Raw genomic sequence first — 19,049 nt, forward strand, 5'->3', positions numbered from 1 at the left:
AGATCCGGGCAAGTCTCTGGGGAGCAAGACTCAAACGGGAGAAGCGGGACTGTCTGGCTTCGGTCGGAACTCGAAGGCAGCTTTCTCTCCGAGGTTTGCAGCCATTGCTGGGACTCTGAGAGGCAGAGCCCCTGGGGAAGGAACTGAGAGCAGCCATAACTGCTCGCTCCGGCCCGTCCTGTAGATCCCCTGGGACCCGCCCCGCCCAAGCCCTGCACAGAACCATTTGCCGGATAGCCTCAGGCAAAGGCTAGATTAGCACCGCCTTAGAGATCCAGCACAGAAGCCCTCCCACTGCAGACCCAGCGGACTCTCATAGCCAGTTAGCCTGGAGGTCAACTCACCCTCGGTATTGCCGACATCAATCAAGGCTTAAAGGCAACAAGACTGCACACAAAGACCACTAGGGGGTGTACCAAGAAAGCATAAAAAATGCGGAGACAAAGAAACAGGACAAAACTGTCAATGGAGGATATTGAGTTCAGAACCACACTTTTAAGGTCTCTTAAGAACTGTCTAGAAGCTGCCGATAAACTTAGTAAGGCCCTCAAAAAGACTGGTGAGACCGCCGATAAATGTTGCGAGATCCTCAAGAAATCTAATGAGACCCTCGATGTTATATTGGGGAACCAACTAGAAATTAAGCATACACGGACTGAAATAACGAATATTATACAGACTCCCGACAGCAGACCAGAGGAGCGCAAGAATCAAGTCAATGATTTGAAATTCGAGGAAGCAAAAAACACCCAATGGGAAAAGCAAAATGAAAAAAGAATCCAAAAATGCGAGGATAGTGTAAGGAGCCTCTGGGACAGCTTCAAGCGTACCAACATCAGAATTATAGGGGTGCCAGAAGATGAGAGAGACCAAGATATTGAAAACCTATTTGAAGAAATAATGACAGAAAACTTCCCCCACCTGGTGAAAGAAATGGACTTACAGGTCCAAGAAGCGCGGAGAACCCCAAACAAAAGGAATCCAAAGAGGACCACACCAAGACACATCATAATTAAAATGCCAAGAGCAAAAGACAAAGAGAGAATCTTAAAAGCAGCAAGAGAAAGAAACCCAGCTACCTACAAGGGAATACCCATACGACTGTCAGCTGATTTCTCAACAGAAACTTTGCAGGCCAGAAGGGAATGGCAAGAAATATTCAAAGTGATGAATACCAAGAACCTACAACCACGATTACTTTATCCAGCAAAGCTATCATTCAGAATTGAAGGTCAGATAAAGAGCTTCACAGATAAGGAAAAGCTAAAGGAGTTCATCACCACCAAACCAGGATTATATGAAATGCTGAAAGGTATCCTTTAAGAAGAGGAAGAGGAAGAAAAAGGTAAAGATACAAATTATGAACAACAAATATGCATCTATCAACAAGTGAATCTAAGAATCAAGTGAATAAATAATCTGATGAACAGAATGAACTGGTGATTATAATAGAATCAGGAACATAGAAAGGGAATGGACTGACTATTCTTTGGGGGGAAAGGGGTGTGGTAGATTCGGGAAGAGACTGGACAAAAATCGTGCACCTATGGATGAGGACAGTGGGTGGGGAGTGAGGGCGGAGGGTGGGGCGGGAACTGAGAGGAGGGGAGTTATGGGGGGGGGGGGAAAGAGGAACAAATGTAATAATCTGAACAATAAAGATTAAAAAAAAAATAGAACTCCCATTTGAGTCAGTGATCCCACTTCTAGGAATATATCCTAAGAAACCTGAAACACTCATCACAAAGGATATACGCACCCCTATGTTCATAGCAGCGCAATTTACAATAGCTAAGACTTGGAAACTGCCTAAGTGTCCATCAGCAGATGGGTGGATTAAAAAACTGTGGTACATCTACACAATGGAATACTACGTGGCAATAAAAAAGAAAGAACTCTTACCATTTGCAACAGCATGGATGGAACTAGAAAGTATTATGTTGAGTGAAATAAGCCAGTCATAGAAAGATAAGTATTACATGATCTCATTCATATGTGGAATCTAATGAACCAAATAAACTGATAATCAAAAATAGACCCAGAGTCATAGAAGCATGAACAGACTGTTGAACCTCAGAGGGAAGGCAAGGGAGGGTGGGTAGGAAGAGAACAACCAATGAGCTTGTAGGCATACTAGTATACATAACGGGTGGACACAGACAATGGGGTGGTGAGGGCCTGGGGGGTGGGGTGGGGAGGATGGGAGCGGGCTGGAAGAGGTTAATGGGGGAAAAAGAGGACCTATGTAATACTTTCAATAATAAAGATTTTATAAAGAAAAAAAAAAAAAGAACGGCTAGACCAAAATACACAAGGGGAATCTGGAAATTTCCTTGCTGAAAGAATTCTTCCCTGCATACTTCTGCAAGTTTTAATGGTACCCCAGGAATGTATTCTTGCTTTAAGTAGATTACTTTCACCCAGCCAGACTCCTAAAATGTGTTTTTTTTTAAAATATGTTTATTGATTTCAGAGAGGAAGAAAGAGGGAGAGAGAGATAGAAACATCAATGATGAGAGAGAGTCATTGATTGGCTGCCTCCTGCACCCCCCCCCCCCCCCCCACTGGGGATCGAGCCTGCAACCCAGGCATGTGCCCTTGACTGGAATCGAACCTGGGAGGCCAACGTTCTATCCACTGAGCTAAACCAGGTACGGCTCCTAAAACCTTTTAAGAGAGCAGCTGCACTGAGAGAATGTGAATTCTGGTTGAGCTGCAGAAATGGGAAATGGTGAATTATGATGCACTTTGAGAGAGGGAAGTGGGGGATTTTGGATCTTCAGAAGGTCACTTAGGGTACCACCCTATATGTGGGGGGTAAGTGAGGAAAAGAGAAGGGGCCATCTCTTGTATTTGCTCACCCTCTGCTTTCTCCATTGGGCCTCCTCCCTTCTCCCACTGCCCTTTGGCTGGGCCTTTGCCCACTAATCACTTAGGATCCAGTTTAACCATCACCTCCTTCCCAGACTTGCCCAAGGAGAGTTAGAAGCTCCATCCTTTGGTCTATCACATTTGTTTATATACATATTTGACTCTGATCTGTTTATAGTTATATTTCTCTCACAGACTATAGATTCCTTGAAGGCAGGGGTCATATTCATTTATTATTTAACATAGTACATAATAGGATTCAATAACGTCATAAATTATAGGCACATATCCCTTTAAAGACCACTGCTGTAAATTTTTACACCAATTTATTGAATTTGATGAGAGAAAGGTCATCTCAGATTAGGCCTCTGTTGGGGACACTGTGCCCTGGTGTCTTTACCTTGGGAGTGTAGAACTGAGAACTGAGACCTGTGTACTAGGCATCAAACAGCCAATCCTCTTGGTTGTTTCATTTTTATAGATGGCTGATCTCATCCTTTATATTTGTTCTATATTTTCTTGTCAGTGATAGTAACCTTACCTTCATATTGGAGTACTTATGTTGAGCCTATACAGTAGGTCCTCGGGTTATGTCAGAGGTCCATTCCTACAGCTCGATGTAATGCAATTTTCGCTATAATTCAGAACCCACCTACATAAGCACCTAGGTCACTCACATGGAGCATATATACAGCAGTAATGAAGTGAAACAGTAAAAAAAAATGTAAAAAAAAATAACAATTCCTGACCTTTACTTGTAAATAAATAATATTAAAAAAAAGCACATATGTACATACGTCGAAATGATGGAACTTTTTTTTTTTTTAATAAATCAATGGGAGATGGTGACGTAACCACAAAACGATGTACGTCGAGTCGGACGTAACCCGAGGGCTGTCTGTATACTGACTGCCTAAGGGAAATATGCTGCACTTAAAAATGATTATGTCAGCCCTAACTGGTTTGGCTCAGTGGATAGAGCATCGGCCTGCGGACTGAAAGGTCCCAGGTTCGATTCCAGTCAAGGGCATGTACCTTGGTTGCTGGCACACTTCCCAGTAGGAGGTGTGCAGGAGGCGGCTGATCAATGTTTCTTTCTCATCGATGTGTCTAACTCTCTATCCTTTCCTCTCTGTAAAAAATTAATAAAATATATTTTTTAAAAAAATGATTATGTCAGTCTGTAGTTGTTGGTGCCAACTCAACTCCAGATTGGGGTTTTGGTGAAAAGAAGGAAACTTTATTCAGGACAAAGTGCTGGGAAACAGCACAGCTGTAGAACAGCTCTGGGGCCAGGCCCCTCAGACAGATCTGCACTGCTCCTGGATTATTTGCGCTGTTCTGCTCAGGGCAGGTCTGCTTTGTGCAGCACTGCAGAGTCATCTGTGGGTGTTTTTCTTTTTTAAATTGATTTGAGAGAAAGAGAGAGACACAGATTGTTGTTACCCTTATTTATATATTCATTGGTTGATTCTTATATGTGCCCTGATAGGGGAGGAGATTCTATTATACTGATGCCCTAATCAACTGAGCTAGTAAGCCCCGCCACATGTGTGGGCGTCTCAGCTCAGTAAGTCTTCAGTGGGAAGGGAAAGTATGCTCTCCCAGCCATAGGGGAGAAGGTTTTTATAAACAGGAGTCCCCTCCCTGCCTCATGCAAATGAAGACTCCAAATCCTCACAGTTTGATTGGTCCAAAAGGCACTGTCCTGATTGGTCAGAATAGAGCCACTCTAATTGGTTAGAGCTTCACAGTTTTGACTGGATGGGGAAATCCTCAATCCTATTGTTTGAAATAGGATGCCAGGAACTCCTTTATAGGCTCGCTCAGGTGGCAAAGATACAGTACAGGTAGAAAGTTCAGCATAGAGGCAGGTAGTTCAGTGCAGGCTACTCCTTGAAGTGCAGTTTGTGCCAGAGGCCTCTGTGCAGAAATGGCTACTAGGGTCTGTTTTTAAAAATTTGAGCCCAGTTAGCCACCAGGAGCCCTTATTAGTTAGGTGTCTTTTTTTTTTTGTTTTTTCTTTCAGGATTCACAATTAAGACCACTAAAAAAATAAGAAATCTTTAGAGTATGGTAAGGTATATAAGCAAAATATAGTTGTATGAAAATTATAATTTCAATTATGCAAAACTACATAAACTTCTGGACAACACTATAAGTGAATATGCAAAAATGAAGTGATTTTTTGTAAAATGTCTTCAATGTTGCATGACTCAATAATGATAAAATTTATGATGCTGGGGGGGGGGCAGGTAATCTGTCAAATGTAATATTCTCTTTCTTCCAATGGCACTAAGAAACCATGTGTGAGTTTAAATTCCCCAAAATAAAGTGTTCAAGAAATTGAAGATCCTTTTTTTTATATATATATTTTATTGATTTTTCACAGAGAGGAAGGGAGAGAGATAGAAAGTTAGAAACATCGATGAGAGAGAAACATCGATCAGCTGCCCCCTGCACATCTCCCACTGGGGATGTGCCCACAACCCAGGTACATGCCCTTGACCGGAATCGAACCCGGGACCTTTCAGTCCGCAGGCCGATGCTCTATCCACTGAGCCAAACCGGTTTTGGCGGAGATCCTTTTTTTAAAAACTAATTTCTCATCATGATTCATTAAGGATGTTATTTCCCAAATATATTTAACCTCTTCTTCAATCGAATACATACCATGCCTTAATGGGACGAGTTACAGATGTTTATTTCCTGCTGTGTGAAGTAATAATCTCATTCATATTAATTTTTTAGCTTTCTTTCATTTCCTGGTTGTTCAGAGTTCAAGAACTCGACGTTGCTAACTTGTACTGCTCTTAAGTTTTAGCATTCCTCATAGCCTTTATATTTTTTAAAATCCGTTCTTTAAAAAGGTAGTCATGTTTGGCAGCCTCCAAAACTAATCTTTTTCTCAAATTTGTTTCTTGTGGGTTTTTTATTTTATTTCTTGAGATCGGATCGGAATATTCTTGGGCCCACCGAAGGAAGGCGAGAACAGGCTAGTCCGAGAGAGTTTACTGCGTGTGAGAGAGTAACAGTGGTTACTACCACCCTGGGTTCACGGCAGTGGGACCCAAAACTTCCCCGAAACAAGCGCCCAGAAAGCTGAAGACCCGAGGAGTCCGCCAGGTGACCGCAGCCCTGTCACTGACCTTCGGCGGCCGCGGCGCTGGTGGCCCCGCCCCCTCGGGGCACGCAGTTGCCCCCGCCCCCACCCCTCCCGCCCGCGCTCCGCACGCAGGCGCGTACTCCGCCGGCTCGTGGCCACGCCCCTCCGCGCCGGCCCGCCCCGGCCGGCTGCTCCGCCCCTAGGCGGTTGCTCCGGCGGCCGCCGCCCTCCCCCGGCCCAATGGCGCGGCTGCCGCGTCAGTGATGTGGAATAGTGCTCAGGCTCGTCCGGCCCCAGGCCCGCAGCCCATTACACCACCCGCCGCGGCAGTCGCTGCAGCCGCTGCAGCCCGCGCAGACGGAGGGCGGGAGGCTGCTCGGCGTGGCGGGGCGGGGCGAGCGGCGCGGCCGCACTCATTCCTGTGGGGCGCGGGGCATGGAGGAACTGAGCGGCCGCAGGCGGAGCTGGGCGGCGCAGGCGGCGGCCGGGACAACGGTTTCCATTTGAAGGGGGCGGCTGGAGCCCGAGCGGCCGGCGGCGGCGGCTGGAAGGACTAGCGACGGGCAGGTAGTGGCGGCGGCGGCGGCCCTGCCGCGGCCCGAGGCGCCCGCGGGGAGGCCTGGGCGGGAAGGGGAAGGAGGGCGTCCCGGGCAGCTGAAGGTGGCGGCGGGCTGGAGGCCGCCGGCCGGTCCGCCCGCCGGGAGGGGGTCCTGGTCAGCGGAGGACCTTGGGGAGGGGCTGCCCGCGTCCGCAAAAGGCCGAGGTGAAGGTTCTGTGAGGCGAAGGGGCGGCTGAGGTGTGGGGACCTGCGACCCCTTGGGGGCGGGGGATCAACATGGGGCGGGCGAAGGGAGCTCCGCGGCGGCCGGATTTCCTGAGAGCCTCTCGGAGTTTTGGAGGCGAGAGAGCCGTGCGGAGGGGGGCTTGGCGCCGGCTGGCCGTGGCTGGTGGTGTCTGACTTTTTGTTCCTCCACGACACCCCTTCTGGCCACCATGAGGCCTCCCGGCCTCGCGCCCTTGGCCGGCTCTCCCCTGCGGACCGGAGAAGGCGCGGTCCCGGACCCGCGCCTCACGCCCCTGTCGGTCGGACTCTCCCCGGGCGTGTGCCGCACCAAACTAGGGCGAAGCTTGGCTAGAGAGGAGCCGAGAAGCCGGGTGCCTGTGCGTGCGTAAATGCACCGTATGTAGCGAGGAGTCCGCCTCCCACCGAGCCGTTCGGGGGTGTGTGTACCTTTGTGTGTTCTTTTTCACCTTTTGGGCGGGGGTGGGGGGGTAGGGGTGGGGCGGTGTCGGTGGCGTGGGAGCCCCTGAACTAGGACTTTTCCTCCCCACAGGAGTAGAAATGACGAAAAACCAAAACAAATCTTTTTTTTTGCTCTTACCTATGACAAATTCAAAACTACTGTTTTGTTTCTTCCTTTCTCCAGTTTGTTGCTCTGGTTGTCAGATGTCGGAAGGCAACAGGACAGAACATACTCTCCGTGTTGTTTTTTTTTTTTGATATCCGTCCTGGGGTTCTGTGATGAAAAGTGAACTTTGGTTCCTGTGACTCGTGCCTGTTGTCGATAGAGTTGAGCTTTGCATTGAGGGATAAATAAAAGCACCGCCTCCCACCTGGACATAAATGGATCTGAAGACAGCAGTGTTTAACGCAGCTCGCGATGGCAAACTCCGGCTTCTCACCAAGTTGTTGGCCAGCAAATCCAAAGAGGAGATTTCCTCCCTGATCTCCGAGAAAACGAATGGGGCCACGCCGCTCCTGATGGCGGCCAGGTATGGGCACCTGGACATGGTGGAGTTCCTCTTGGAGCAGTGCAGCGCCTCCATAGAAATAGGGGGCTCGGTCAATTTTGACGGTGAAACCATCGAGGGGGCTCCCCCTTTGTGGGCCGCTTCTGCAGCAGGACATCTGAAGGTGGTCCAGTCTCTGTTAAATCATGGAGCATCTGTGAACAACACGACTTTGACCAATTCAACTCCTCTAAGAGCTGCCTGCTTCGATGGCCACTTGGAAATAGTGAAGTACCTTGTAGAACACAAAGCTGACTTGGAAGTGTCAAACCGGCATGGGCATACCTGCTTGATGATTTCATGTTACAAAGGACACAAAGAGATTGCGCAGTATTTACTTGAAAAGGGAGCAGATGTTAATAGAAAGAGTGTTAAAGGTGAGTTTCGCTTTTTCGTTTGAATTTTTGTTTACTACTTATTTTCTGGAAGTTTGGTACATAAATATAAGCAGTGATGTTGAGTAAGTCAACACTGACTTGTTTTGATTAGGTGTCCCTTCCAGTATAACCTTGTTGATGTTTCTCTGTTATTTGATAACATTAAACAAGTGTAATAGGAAGACCTATGTTACTATGTTAAGCAGCATTTTCTGTCTCTTTTTCGAATAACTCCTAATTGCTGGAAAATGCGTTCTTCAAAGTTACAGAGCATATTAATGGCAGTTGGATCTGAGCCATTAGCTTGTATTTCATCTTCCTCAGAATATACTTCAATGTATTACGTTTTTCTTAGCTTTAATTTTTGTAAAACACTCTTGGAGTAAAAACTATATTTAGTGAGTCATCTTGTTTATCTTAGGTCGGCATTTCTTTTGTTATTCTGTCAGGGAAGGCTAGAGCAAATTGACCTAGAAGGATAAGTATCACTGGAAAAGGAGAAAAATCTGTTCCCTTATTCCCTATTTATTGTTTGGCCAAATTTTTTTTAATAAAGAATAGTATTAAATATAGCAAGAAAGAAAACGTTTTTTTAAACTGCTAACAATACTGAGAGCAAAACAAGGATTAGGTTAAACAAATGTGGATTTGTTGGCTAGCAACAATGTAAATAACCTTTGTCCACAAAAGTTAAGGTTTACAATGGAGTATAATTTCCAGCGATGGTAATAAACTTAAAACAGCAAATGATAGTTTAGAATTTTTTTAAATTCTTAAAAAACAACTGTCCTGATACTACAATTTTTATACTTGAAGACCTATTTTTCTTAAACGTCTATTTATATAGCAGCAAAATAATTCACTGTCTAATGAAAAAAAACTATTAAAACTTAAAAGTAGCATACATACATGGTAAAAAAATATTCAAACAGCACAAATTGGTTTACAGTGTTTATAGTGAAAATTAAGTCCTATCACCCCTGATTTCTAGACCTCCAACCCACCCGTAACCACTATTTACTGTTTTTGTGTGTGTCCTAGAGATAGTCTATGCAAATACAAGGATATGCCTCTATATCAATCTCACCTTTCCTCTGTTAGTTGATACATACTGTTTTAAAAAAAAATTCCAATTTATCTTGGATGTCATTCAACTCCAACACACATAGCTACCTCAGTCTGATTCATAGCTACACAGTACTTCATTGTATATAATTTATTTATCTATTCTCTATTGATGGACAGTTCTGTCACATCCAATACAAACAATGCTGCTGTAAATATTCTTGAACAAAAATGTTGCACATTTGTGTGAAAGTAGCTGTATTATAAATACTTACAGGTGGAATTGCTGAATCAAAGTATATGTGCATTTATCACTGAATAGTGTCTGATTGCCTTTCAGACACTCTAAACTACACAGGGCATATAGTTACTTGATATATTTATTGAAGTTAGTTAGTATCATCTTTTAAAAAAAGATTTGTTATTAAAGTGAATCAGACTCATTGTGATTTTTCTGAAAATGTTCTTCCCAGAGGAAATATAAAAATATCACAAAATCCAGACATTTAGAGTTAATCCTTCCAAGATGTTTCTGAATTTTGTGAATAGATATATTATGCAATTTTATTTTATGTCCTCTTCTATAGTCTGTTTTTAGCTTACTAGATGTTATCTTTAATACCATTAATTATAGCTCTTTAATTTCAATAGCTGCATACTCTAATGGAATTTTATGTTGCTTCTAGCTTTTCAGTATGCTATACATGTCTCTGTTAGCATTCTTATATATGTTTGCAACTGTTCCTGATTGTCTTTGAGATAGGTTGTTAGGTCAGAGGACAGTATGACTTTTTAAACACTCATCATTTTTTAAAAAACACTTATTTTTAATAGAACAAATTGCTGCTTAGAGACCATATTCATACTAGGAATGCTTTGAAATCATAACTAAAAGAGGGATAAAAGGTGTGGCTGCTTGTTTAGGCTTGTTGGATTTTTTGTTTCTTTGTTTTGCATTTTTTATTTATCAGCCTAATGATGAACAGATTGTTAATAAGTTCATATATTTAAGTAAAATTGGCATATGTTTTAAACTCTTATATATCATTGGAGAGATGAGTACTGGCACTATTTTCCTTGTGTTTTTCAAAGCTGCTTTATATATTCCTAGATATAGAATATTTGAGAGAACTATATTGTAAATAGCTCATTATTTTGTGAGCATTTCCCTTAATAAACTCTGAACAGTATTTAACTTGATTACCTTTGCTATTTTAGAAGAATATTCCTTTCTAATCACTATGTATAGCTGTGTAATCCTTCCTCTTTTGGCCAATGGTCTGCTTAGTCTCTAGAGTCATTTTTCCCCCAGTGTCAGTATCATATATTTATGTCTCTAAAAAATATACATAGCCCCAATTTTATAAACATACATATATACACACACATGTATGTGTATTTTATATATACAGGGTGTCCCAAAAATGTATATGCACTTTGTTTTTTGTTTTTTAATTAAATCTTTATTGTTCAGATTATTACAGTTGTTCCTCTTTTTTCGCCCCCATAACTCCCCTCCACCAGGTTCCCCTCCCACCCTCACTCCCCACCCACTGTCCTCATTCATAGGTGCACGATTTTTGTCCAGTCTCTTCCCGCATCCCCCACACCTCTCCCCCCCCCCCCAAGAATAGTGGGTCCACTCCCTTTCTATACCCCTGATTCTATTATAATCACCAGTTTATTCTGATCATCAGATTATTTATTCACTTGATTTCCAGATTCACTTGTTGGTAGATGTGTATTTGTTGTTCATAATTTGTATCTTTACCTTTTTCTTCTTCTTCCTCTTCTTAAAGGATACCTTTCAGCATTTCATATAATACTGGTTTGGTGGTGATGAACTCCTTTAGCTTTTCCTTATCTGTGAAGCTCTTTATCTGACCTTCAGTTCTGAATGATAGCTTTGCTGGATAAAGTAATCTTGGTTGTAGGTTCTTGGTATTCATCACTTTGAATATTTCTTGCCATTCCCTTCTGGCCTGCAAAGTTTCTGTTGAGAAATCAGCTGACAGTTGTATGGGTATTCCCTTGTAGGTAACTGAGTTTCTTTCTCTTGCTGCTTTTAAAATTCTTTGTCTTTTGCTCTTGGTATTTTAATTATGATGTGTCTTGGTGTGGTCCTCTTTGGATTCCTTTTGTTTGGGGTTCTCTGCGCTTCTTGGACCTGTCAGTCTATTTCTTTCACCAGGTGGGGGAAGTTTTCTGTCATTATTTCTTCAAATAGGTTTTCAATATCTTGCTCTCTCTCATCTTCTGGCACCCCTATAATTCTGATGTTGGTACGCTTGAAGCTGTCCCAGAGGCTCCTTACACTATTTTCGTATTTTTGGATTCTTTTTTCATTTTGCTTTTCTGGTTGGGTGTTTTTTTGCTTCTTCGCATTTCAAATCTTTGACTTGATTCTTGCGATCCTCTATATTGGGAGTCTGTATAATATTCTTTATTTCAGTCAGTGTATGCTTAATTTCTAGTTGGTTCTTTATCACAACATCGAGGGTCTCATTAGATTTCTTGAGGATCTCACTACATTTATTGGCAGTTTCTAGAAAATTATTGAAAGACCTTAAAAGTGTGGTTTTGAGCTCTATATCTTCCATTTCTGACATTTGCGTCCTGTTTCTTTGTCTCTGCATTTTTTTATGTTTTCTTGGTGCACCCCCTAGTGGTCTTTGTGCGCAGTCTTGTTGTAGTTAAGCCTTGATTGTTGTAGGTAATACTAAGGGGGATTTGACCTCCAGGCCAAGTGGCTGTGAGAATCAGCTGTGTCTGCAGTGAGAGAACTTATGTCATCTAGGGAGGTGCTAATCTAGCCTTTGCCTGAGGCTATCTGGCAAATGCCTCTGTGCAGGGCTTGGGCGGGGGGCAGGTCCCAGGGGATCTACAGGGCGGGCAGGCGGAGCGAGCAGTTATGGCTGCTCTCAGTTCCGTTCCCAGGGGCTCTGCCTCTCAGAGTCCCAGCAACTGCTGCAAACCTTGGAGAGAAAGCTGCCTTCGAGTTCCGACTGAAGCCAGACAGTCCTGCTTCTCCCGTTTGAGTCTGGGTCCCTAGAGACTCGCCCGGATCTGGAGCTCAGAGTCTGAGACTCCCTCCCGATTGAAACAGACAACCGCGCCCTCAGCCGCCAGCCCGCTCCGCATGCACTCTGCACCTTAGTATTTGACTTCAGCACTGTGCCTCCCCTGAGTCTCGGTATGCTATTCTCTTTCCTCCTAGTTGTAGAACTTCCACTCAGCCAGCCTTCCTGTGGTTCTGGCTGATGTCCTTCGGTCTTTTAGTTGTATTTTTGAAGTGGTTGTTCGAGGCAGCAAACTCTGGCATTAACCTATGCCGCCATCTTGGTTTCCCTGATTTTATTCTTTATGCAGTGGTAAGCTAGTGAAAGTTTCCATCAGAGGAATAACTGAGATTTTTTTAGAGAAACTCATCTAACTACATTCTACTTAGCTCTTTGAGGTTAGATGCCTGGTGTTTGTATCCATGCATTAGAAAGAGTATCTGGCCCATGATAAATATTTAGGAAATAGGCTTGTTGAATGAATGTCTTGGATTTAATAGAAGAAAGAGTATAAGTTACTTGATAGCAAGGACTCTGTTTTGTAGTCCTTTCAATATGGAAATAAAAACATGCGTGAAAAATTTTCAATAATTGTGAAAAATGGGTGGTACAGGTGGAATTCTATAGGGTTTAGAAAAGGGAGAAATCCACATAGGCTCATGTTAAGTGTAGCTAGCATGTAAGGGTTTGTAGAGAGCTAGTTCATGCAGTGTTTTTATTTTATTGAAACTTTCTAATTTATATGTAAGTATAAAGAAGAATACATTGAATCACTATATACTTATCACCTTGCTTCAACAATTATCCACATCTACCAGAGTTTTAAAAAATGTGTATTCTCCTCTCTTTTTGTTTTCTGCAGTAGTTTAAAGCAAACCCCAGGAAATACATTATTTCTCTCCCAGAGTATAGGCATTTTAGGGTATAGATGTATTTCAGTCAAGAAAATTTTAAAAAGGGAAAGATTACATATATATAATCCATGTTCATTCGTTTCCCTCTTATATCTCCTTGCACACTTCCCTGTATCCTCAGGGAACTTGTTATCCTACTTGGAAAGCTAAGCTGTAGATGATGTGTAAATTGAGTTCAGTAGGAAAATAGTGGAGATTGGATTTTTAAAAGTGAATTCTCACAGAATTGAAGTTGAATTGACATGAATAGATCATTTGCACTACTGCTATTTCAAGAGCTGTAGGCAACACCACGAATTGTAGGCAGAGATTAAATTTTACTTAATGACTTGTGGGTACATGTGGTTCTCTCACTGAGTTCATCTGTATCACATTTTTCTAGATTGATGAATTAAATTTGTTTAAAACAAAATTCTGGAAGCCCTTGGTATTCTAGAGATTTATGCTACTGAGACATCAGGAATCTATGTGTTGGAAGATGGAGGTGGAAGTGGTGGAGAGGCCCAAGTAAAGTTACAAGGGTGCAAATCTGACTGAAACATCTCTTTCTCTTTTTTCTCTCTTTTTGGGAAGAGCTACAGTTGAATAGAGTGAACTATCGAGACCAGAAAGGAAATTTTAATGAAGTTAGAATTATAATGTTGATGCTTTTATCAAGTTTCATTGTGTAATTTTTATCAAATTATGCTATTATTAGTTGTTTTAGTCCTGATTCCTTAGCTCGAGTGTGCTTAGCCTTGAAAATTCTACTTATTTTCAAGAGCCATTTCAAAGGCAATTTTTCATCCCTAGTTGAACTGCTTACCCTTTTCCCCATCTTTATAAGTAGTTCTCTTATGGAAGCTTAGTCCCAGCTACAAAGTTGAAGAAGAATGATGCCAAACACAGTAGGCTAAAGAGGTCCTATTGTAACAGATGTGGGCATTTCCAGACAAATCTGTTAAAATGAAAGACACTTTAATTGCTGCTTCTGTAAGTCAAAACTTACCAAAAACACAGGTACTTTGACTTTAAAACAGCTTTCACATACCATTCACTGACTTAAAGTGTATAAATAAGTGGTTTTTAATATGTTCACAGAATTGTGCAACCATCACCACAGTCACCTTTTCACCCCCACCTACACCCTAGCAAAAAAAACTCCATATCTATTAATATTCACTGCCATTTTCCCCCTCCTCCCTCATCCCCAAATATTACTGGTTTTAGACAACCAGTAATGTTTCTGTCTCTTGTCAATTTATCTGTCCTGGTCATTTCATATAAATGAAATCATAATATTGGTCTTTTGTGACTTGTTTTATTTAGCATAATGTTTTCAAGGCTCATTTATTTTGTAGCATTTCAGTACTTTATTTCTTTTTATTGTTGAATCCACTATATAGATATATCACATTCATTCATCAGTTGACGGACATTTGGGTTGTTTCTATTTTTTGGCTATTAGGAATAACGCTGTTACGAATATTCGTGTAGAAATTCTAAGGATGTATGTTTTCATTTCTCTAGCATAGGTAGGGATAGAATTGCAGGGTCACATGGTGACTCTCTGTTTAACCTTTTGAGGAACTGCCAAGCTGTTTTCCAAAGTAGCTGCACCATTTTACATTCCTGTTAACAATGTAGGAGGGATCCATTGTTTACATACCCTTACTAATAACATTTGTTATTCCCCTTCTTTTTAAGATAGCCATCTTAGTGGGTGAGAAATTGTATCTCATTATGGTTTTGATTTTTATTTCTCCAATAGTTAATGACTGAGCATCTTTTCATATGCTTATTGGCCATTTGTATATCTTCTTTGGGGAGTGTGTACATATCCTTTGCACCGTTTTAAATTGGGTTCTGTATCTTTATTTCTGAGTTTTAAGAGTAATTTATATATTCTGAATACAAGTTCTATAACATATAACTTGAAACATTTTTTTCAACATTTTGTGGATTTTCATTCTTTTGAAGATATTTTTTTCAGCAATATTGATTATATTTTACAAACTAATTTAAAAATATTGGAGTGTGGGTCATATACTTAGATTTGACTTAAACAAGAAAATTGGTAGGAATAGATTTCAGAGTTTACTGATACTCTTTACTAGATAAACAGGAACTTTTCTGTGGATCAACTGTGTAATCTAGTTGTATAATATACCCTGTGTCTGCTATGTGTCTGCTATGGCATGTAAGTATTTAAATTTAGAGTAAAGAAGAAGAGTGAAGTTTTGTTTCTGTATCGTGTAAAATAGGGCCATGACCTAACTCTCCTTTTAAACTTATATTCATATCACTTGATAGCTCTATTAGATATGTTAGCTATATGACAAATATATATATATAGTAAGTCCTCACTTAATGTCATCGATAAGCGACTTTAAGCAAAAGGATGTACAATGAAACCAATTTTACCTTGGGCTAATTTTTATAAACAAGAGTTAAGTTCCTAGGACATCTCATCAATGTTATAATTAAACGATGATGAATGAAACATTGGTATTTGAGGACCTGCTGTATAAGATTCTTTCTATTTCCTTGCTGCTCAATTAGCAAAGGCCAGCAGCATAGGCACCATTTGGAACTACCTCTAGATCACTGACTCGGATCTGCATTTTACTGTGATCCTCTGGTGTTTGTACACTGAAGTTTGAGAAGAACAACTTTATGTGACTTACACTAACAAACAAAAAACTTGAACTATGTGAAGACTTTATAGGTAGTGGAATCTGTTGAATTGATATTGCTAGAAAAAGTAATTTAAGTTATAACAAACATTTTGTATTTGTTAAATGTTTTATTGCCTTATGAGGACAATTTTGTTTCATTAAAAAGATAAATTCTGTTTACTCTTTGGGAGTGGTTTAGAAATGGACTGAATTCTGATTCTGGTAAGTAATATTACCCAAATTGAGATATTTATAAATACTCTATTGAAGTTTGTCATAATTTAAGTTGTTAATTGATAACATTCAGTTGCAAACAGTCATTTATTTATCATTTAGTCAAACCCAAACCATCTAGTTTGGAGCCAGGAAACTCTTGGGATCCAAAATAGTTTTCACTCAAAATACTAGTATGTTTCAGATTGCTTATTTAAAAAAAATCTTGATCACATTGCTATGCACCTAAACTATTACAATTCAGCATGAATTCCTATTTTTTCTGTGCCTGCTATTAAGAGATTACAGGTCTCTTTAAAATTATAGCAACTAAGATTGGCCCTTTAGGTCTTCGTAATGAATACTACCATGTTTTAATGCATGAGTACTTCCCATAATTTCCTTCCCTTAATAGCCATCTCAGAAGTATCACAATGAATATGGATACTTAAAAAAAGACACACACAACACACACAAAAACATTTTTATTTTAGAAAAATTTCAGAGAGGGAGAGAGAGAAACATCAATGATGAGAGAGAATCGCGGTCAGCTGCCTCCTGTATGCTCCCTACTAGGGATTGAGCTTGCAACCAGGGCATGTGCCCTGACTGGGAATCTAACTGTGACCTCCTGGTTCATGGGTTAACACTCAACCACTGAGCAAAACCGGCCAGGCAAATATGGCTTCTTTTTATTCTTCTAAATGTTCTTAACACTATTTCTATGTTAAGTTATATAGTTGAAAATTAGTGTATTTGGATCATACTATTTTAACTTCTACAACAATACTTTAACTGAGTTAACACTTAGGGTACTATTATCTTGAGTTTTAAGAATTGTCCATTTAACAAATACGTATTTTGAGAAATCATAAAAGTTTTCCATTATGAATTCAGTTTCAGAAATTTAATTTTTTCTCCAATTTAAATTTTTCTTAATTGAGAATTATATAATACAACACTTACCTGTTTTTTAGATAAAGGTAAGTTCATTTAATATTATTGCTTAATATCCTTAATTTTATCTAAGATGCCTGGTAGTAGTTATTTTTGACTTTGTTTTATATTTTCATTGTCTTTCTCTAAGGATACAAAAATAAGACATTAAAAGGTGGAGATACAAAATTTTTGAAAGTGCGCTTATTGCATTGTGGGAACATTTGTAAGGGGCATGTAAACCAGAAAAAGTGCCGGGACTAAATTTTTCAAAAGTGCTTGATATATATTATTATGCACCCAAAGTTTAAATCACCGAAGTTACCTAACTAAAATTAAATATGATTTTATTGGTCTTCGGCATGTAACTTAGCATAGACTAGTCACAACATAGTAACTTATTCAGCTTGTTATATTTTTTGCAAGAACTTGCATTTAATACTTATAGCATATCTAACACTCTTTAATGAAATAACTGATAGAGCAAAATATACAGCCATATTTCGTCCTATTGCATTTCACTTTATTGCGCTTTGCAGATACTATGTTTTTTACAAACTGAAGGTTTGTGGCAACCCTGCATCAAGCAAGTCTGTTGGTGCCATCTTTCCAACAGCATTTGCTCGCTTTGTGTCTCTGTGTCACATTTTGATAATTATCTAATATTTCAGACTTTTTCATTATTATATTTGTTATGGTGATCTGTGATCATTGATTTTTGATACTACTATTAAAATTCTTTTTGAGTGCCACGAACCATGCCAATATGATAATGAACTTAATAGATAAATGTTGTTTGTATTCTGACTACTCCACCAACTGACTGTTCCCCTATTTCTCCTTCTCCTGGGCCTCCCTTGTTCCCTGAGACTCAACAGTATTGAAACTAGACCAGTTAATAATAACCCATTAATGACCTCTAAGTGTTCAAGTGAAAGGAACAGTCACAGGTCCCTCACTTTAAATCAAAAGCTAGAAGGCATGTCAAAAGCTGAGTTAAGTTGAAAGTGAGACCTCTTTGCCAGTTAGCCAAGTTATGAATGCAAAGGAAAAGTTCTTGAAGGAAATTAAAAGTTCTCCAGTGAGCACAAATTATAAGAAAGTAGAACAGCCTTAAATGCTGATAGGGAGAAAGTTTTAGTGGCTTGGACAGAAGATCAGACCAGCCACAATGCTCCCTTAAGCGAAAGCCTAATCCAGAGCAAGGCCTTAACTTTCTTTAATGAAGAGAAAGAGAGAGGTGAGGAAGCTGCAAAGAAAAGTTTGAAGCTAGCACAGTTTGGTTCATAAAGTTTAAGGAAAGAAGCTGTCTCCATAACATGAAGGGCTGATGTAGAAGCTGCAACAAGTTTTCTGGAAGACCTAGCTAAGATGATGAAGGTTGCTACATTAAACAACAGATTCTTTTTTAAAAATATATTTTATTGATTTTTTACAGAGAGGAAGGGAGAGAGAGAGAGAGTTAGAAACATCGATGAGAGAGAAACATCGATCAGCTGCCTCCTGCACATCTCCCACAGGGGATGTGCCCGCAACCCAGGTACATGCCCTTGACCGGAATCGAACCCGGGACCCTTGAGTCCGCAGGCCGACGCTCTATCCACTGAGCCAAACCGGTTTCGGCAACAGATTTTTAATGTAGACAAAACAGCCTTATATTGGAAGAAGATGCCATCTAGGACTTTCATAGCTAGAGAGAAGTCAATGCCTTTTGCCTTATTTTAAGAAATTGCCAGTCACCCCAACCTTCAGCAACTACCACCCTAATCAAGAAGCAGCCATCAACATCAAGTCAAGGCCCTCTGCCAACCAAAAGATTATGACTTGCTGAAGGCTCAGATGATGGTTAGTATTTTTTAGCAAGATATATTTTTAAGTTATGTGCATTGTTTTTATAGACATAACACTATTGCACACTTAATAAACTATAGTATATTATCATAACTTTTATATGCACAGGAAACAAAAAAAATCATGTAACCCGATTTATTGTGATAATAGCTTTATTGCAGTGATCTGGAACCAAACCTGCAATATTTCTGAGGTATATCTGTATACAG

General features: G+C 40.5%; 1 protein-coding gene across 2 annotated transcripts in view; it reads left to right on the plus strand.

The window, feature by feature from the left end:
• The first annotated feature begins 6,240 nt into the window (after window positions 1–6,240).
• Window positions 6,241–19,049, plus strand: part of FEM1C (fem-1 homolog C) — a 34,843-nt gene continuing 22,034 nt past the window's right edge. Inside the window, exons 1-2 of one of the 2 annotated variants that reach the window (XM_059693830.1) lie at window positions 6,241–6,544; window positions 7,405–8,145. In XM_059693830.1, coding sequence (XP_059549813.1) covers window positions 7,602–8,145 — 544 coding nt within the window. In that variant the 5' untranslated portion in view covers window positions 6,241–6,544; window positions 7,405–7,601. Of the gene's footprint in view, window positions 6,545–6,833; window positions 7,199–7,404; window positions 8,146–19,049 lie in introns of those variants that run through there. The other variant, XM_059693831.1, reaches the window with a different exon arrangement.

Source organism: Myotis daubentonii, chromosome 4 (assembly GCF_963259705.1).
Source record: "Myotis daubentonii chromosome 4, mMyoDau2.1, whole genome shotgun sequence".
Taxonomy (NCBI): Eukaryota; Metazoa; Chordata; class Mammalia; order Chiroptera; family Vespertilionidae; genus Myotis; species Myotis daubentonii.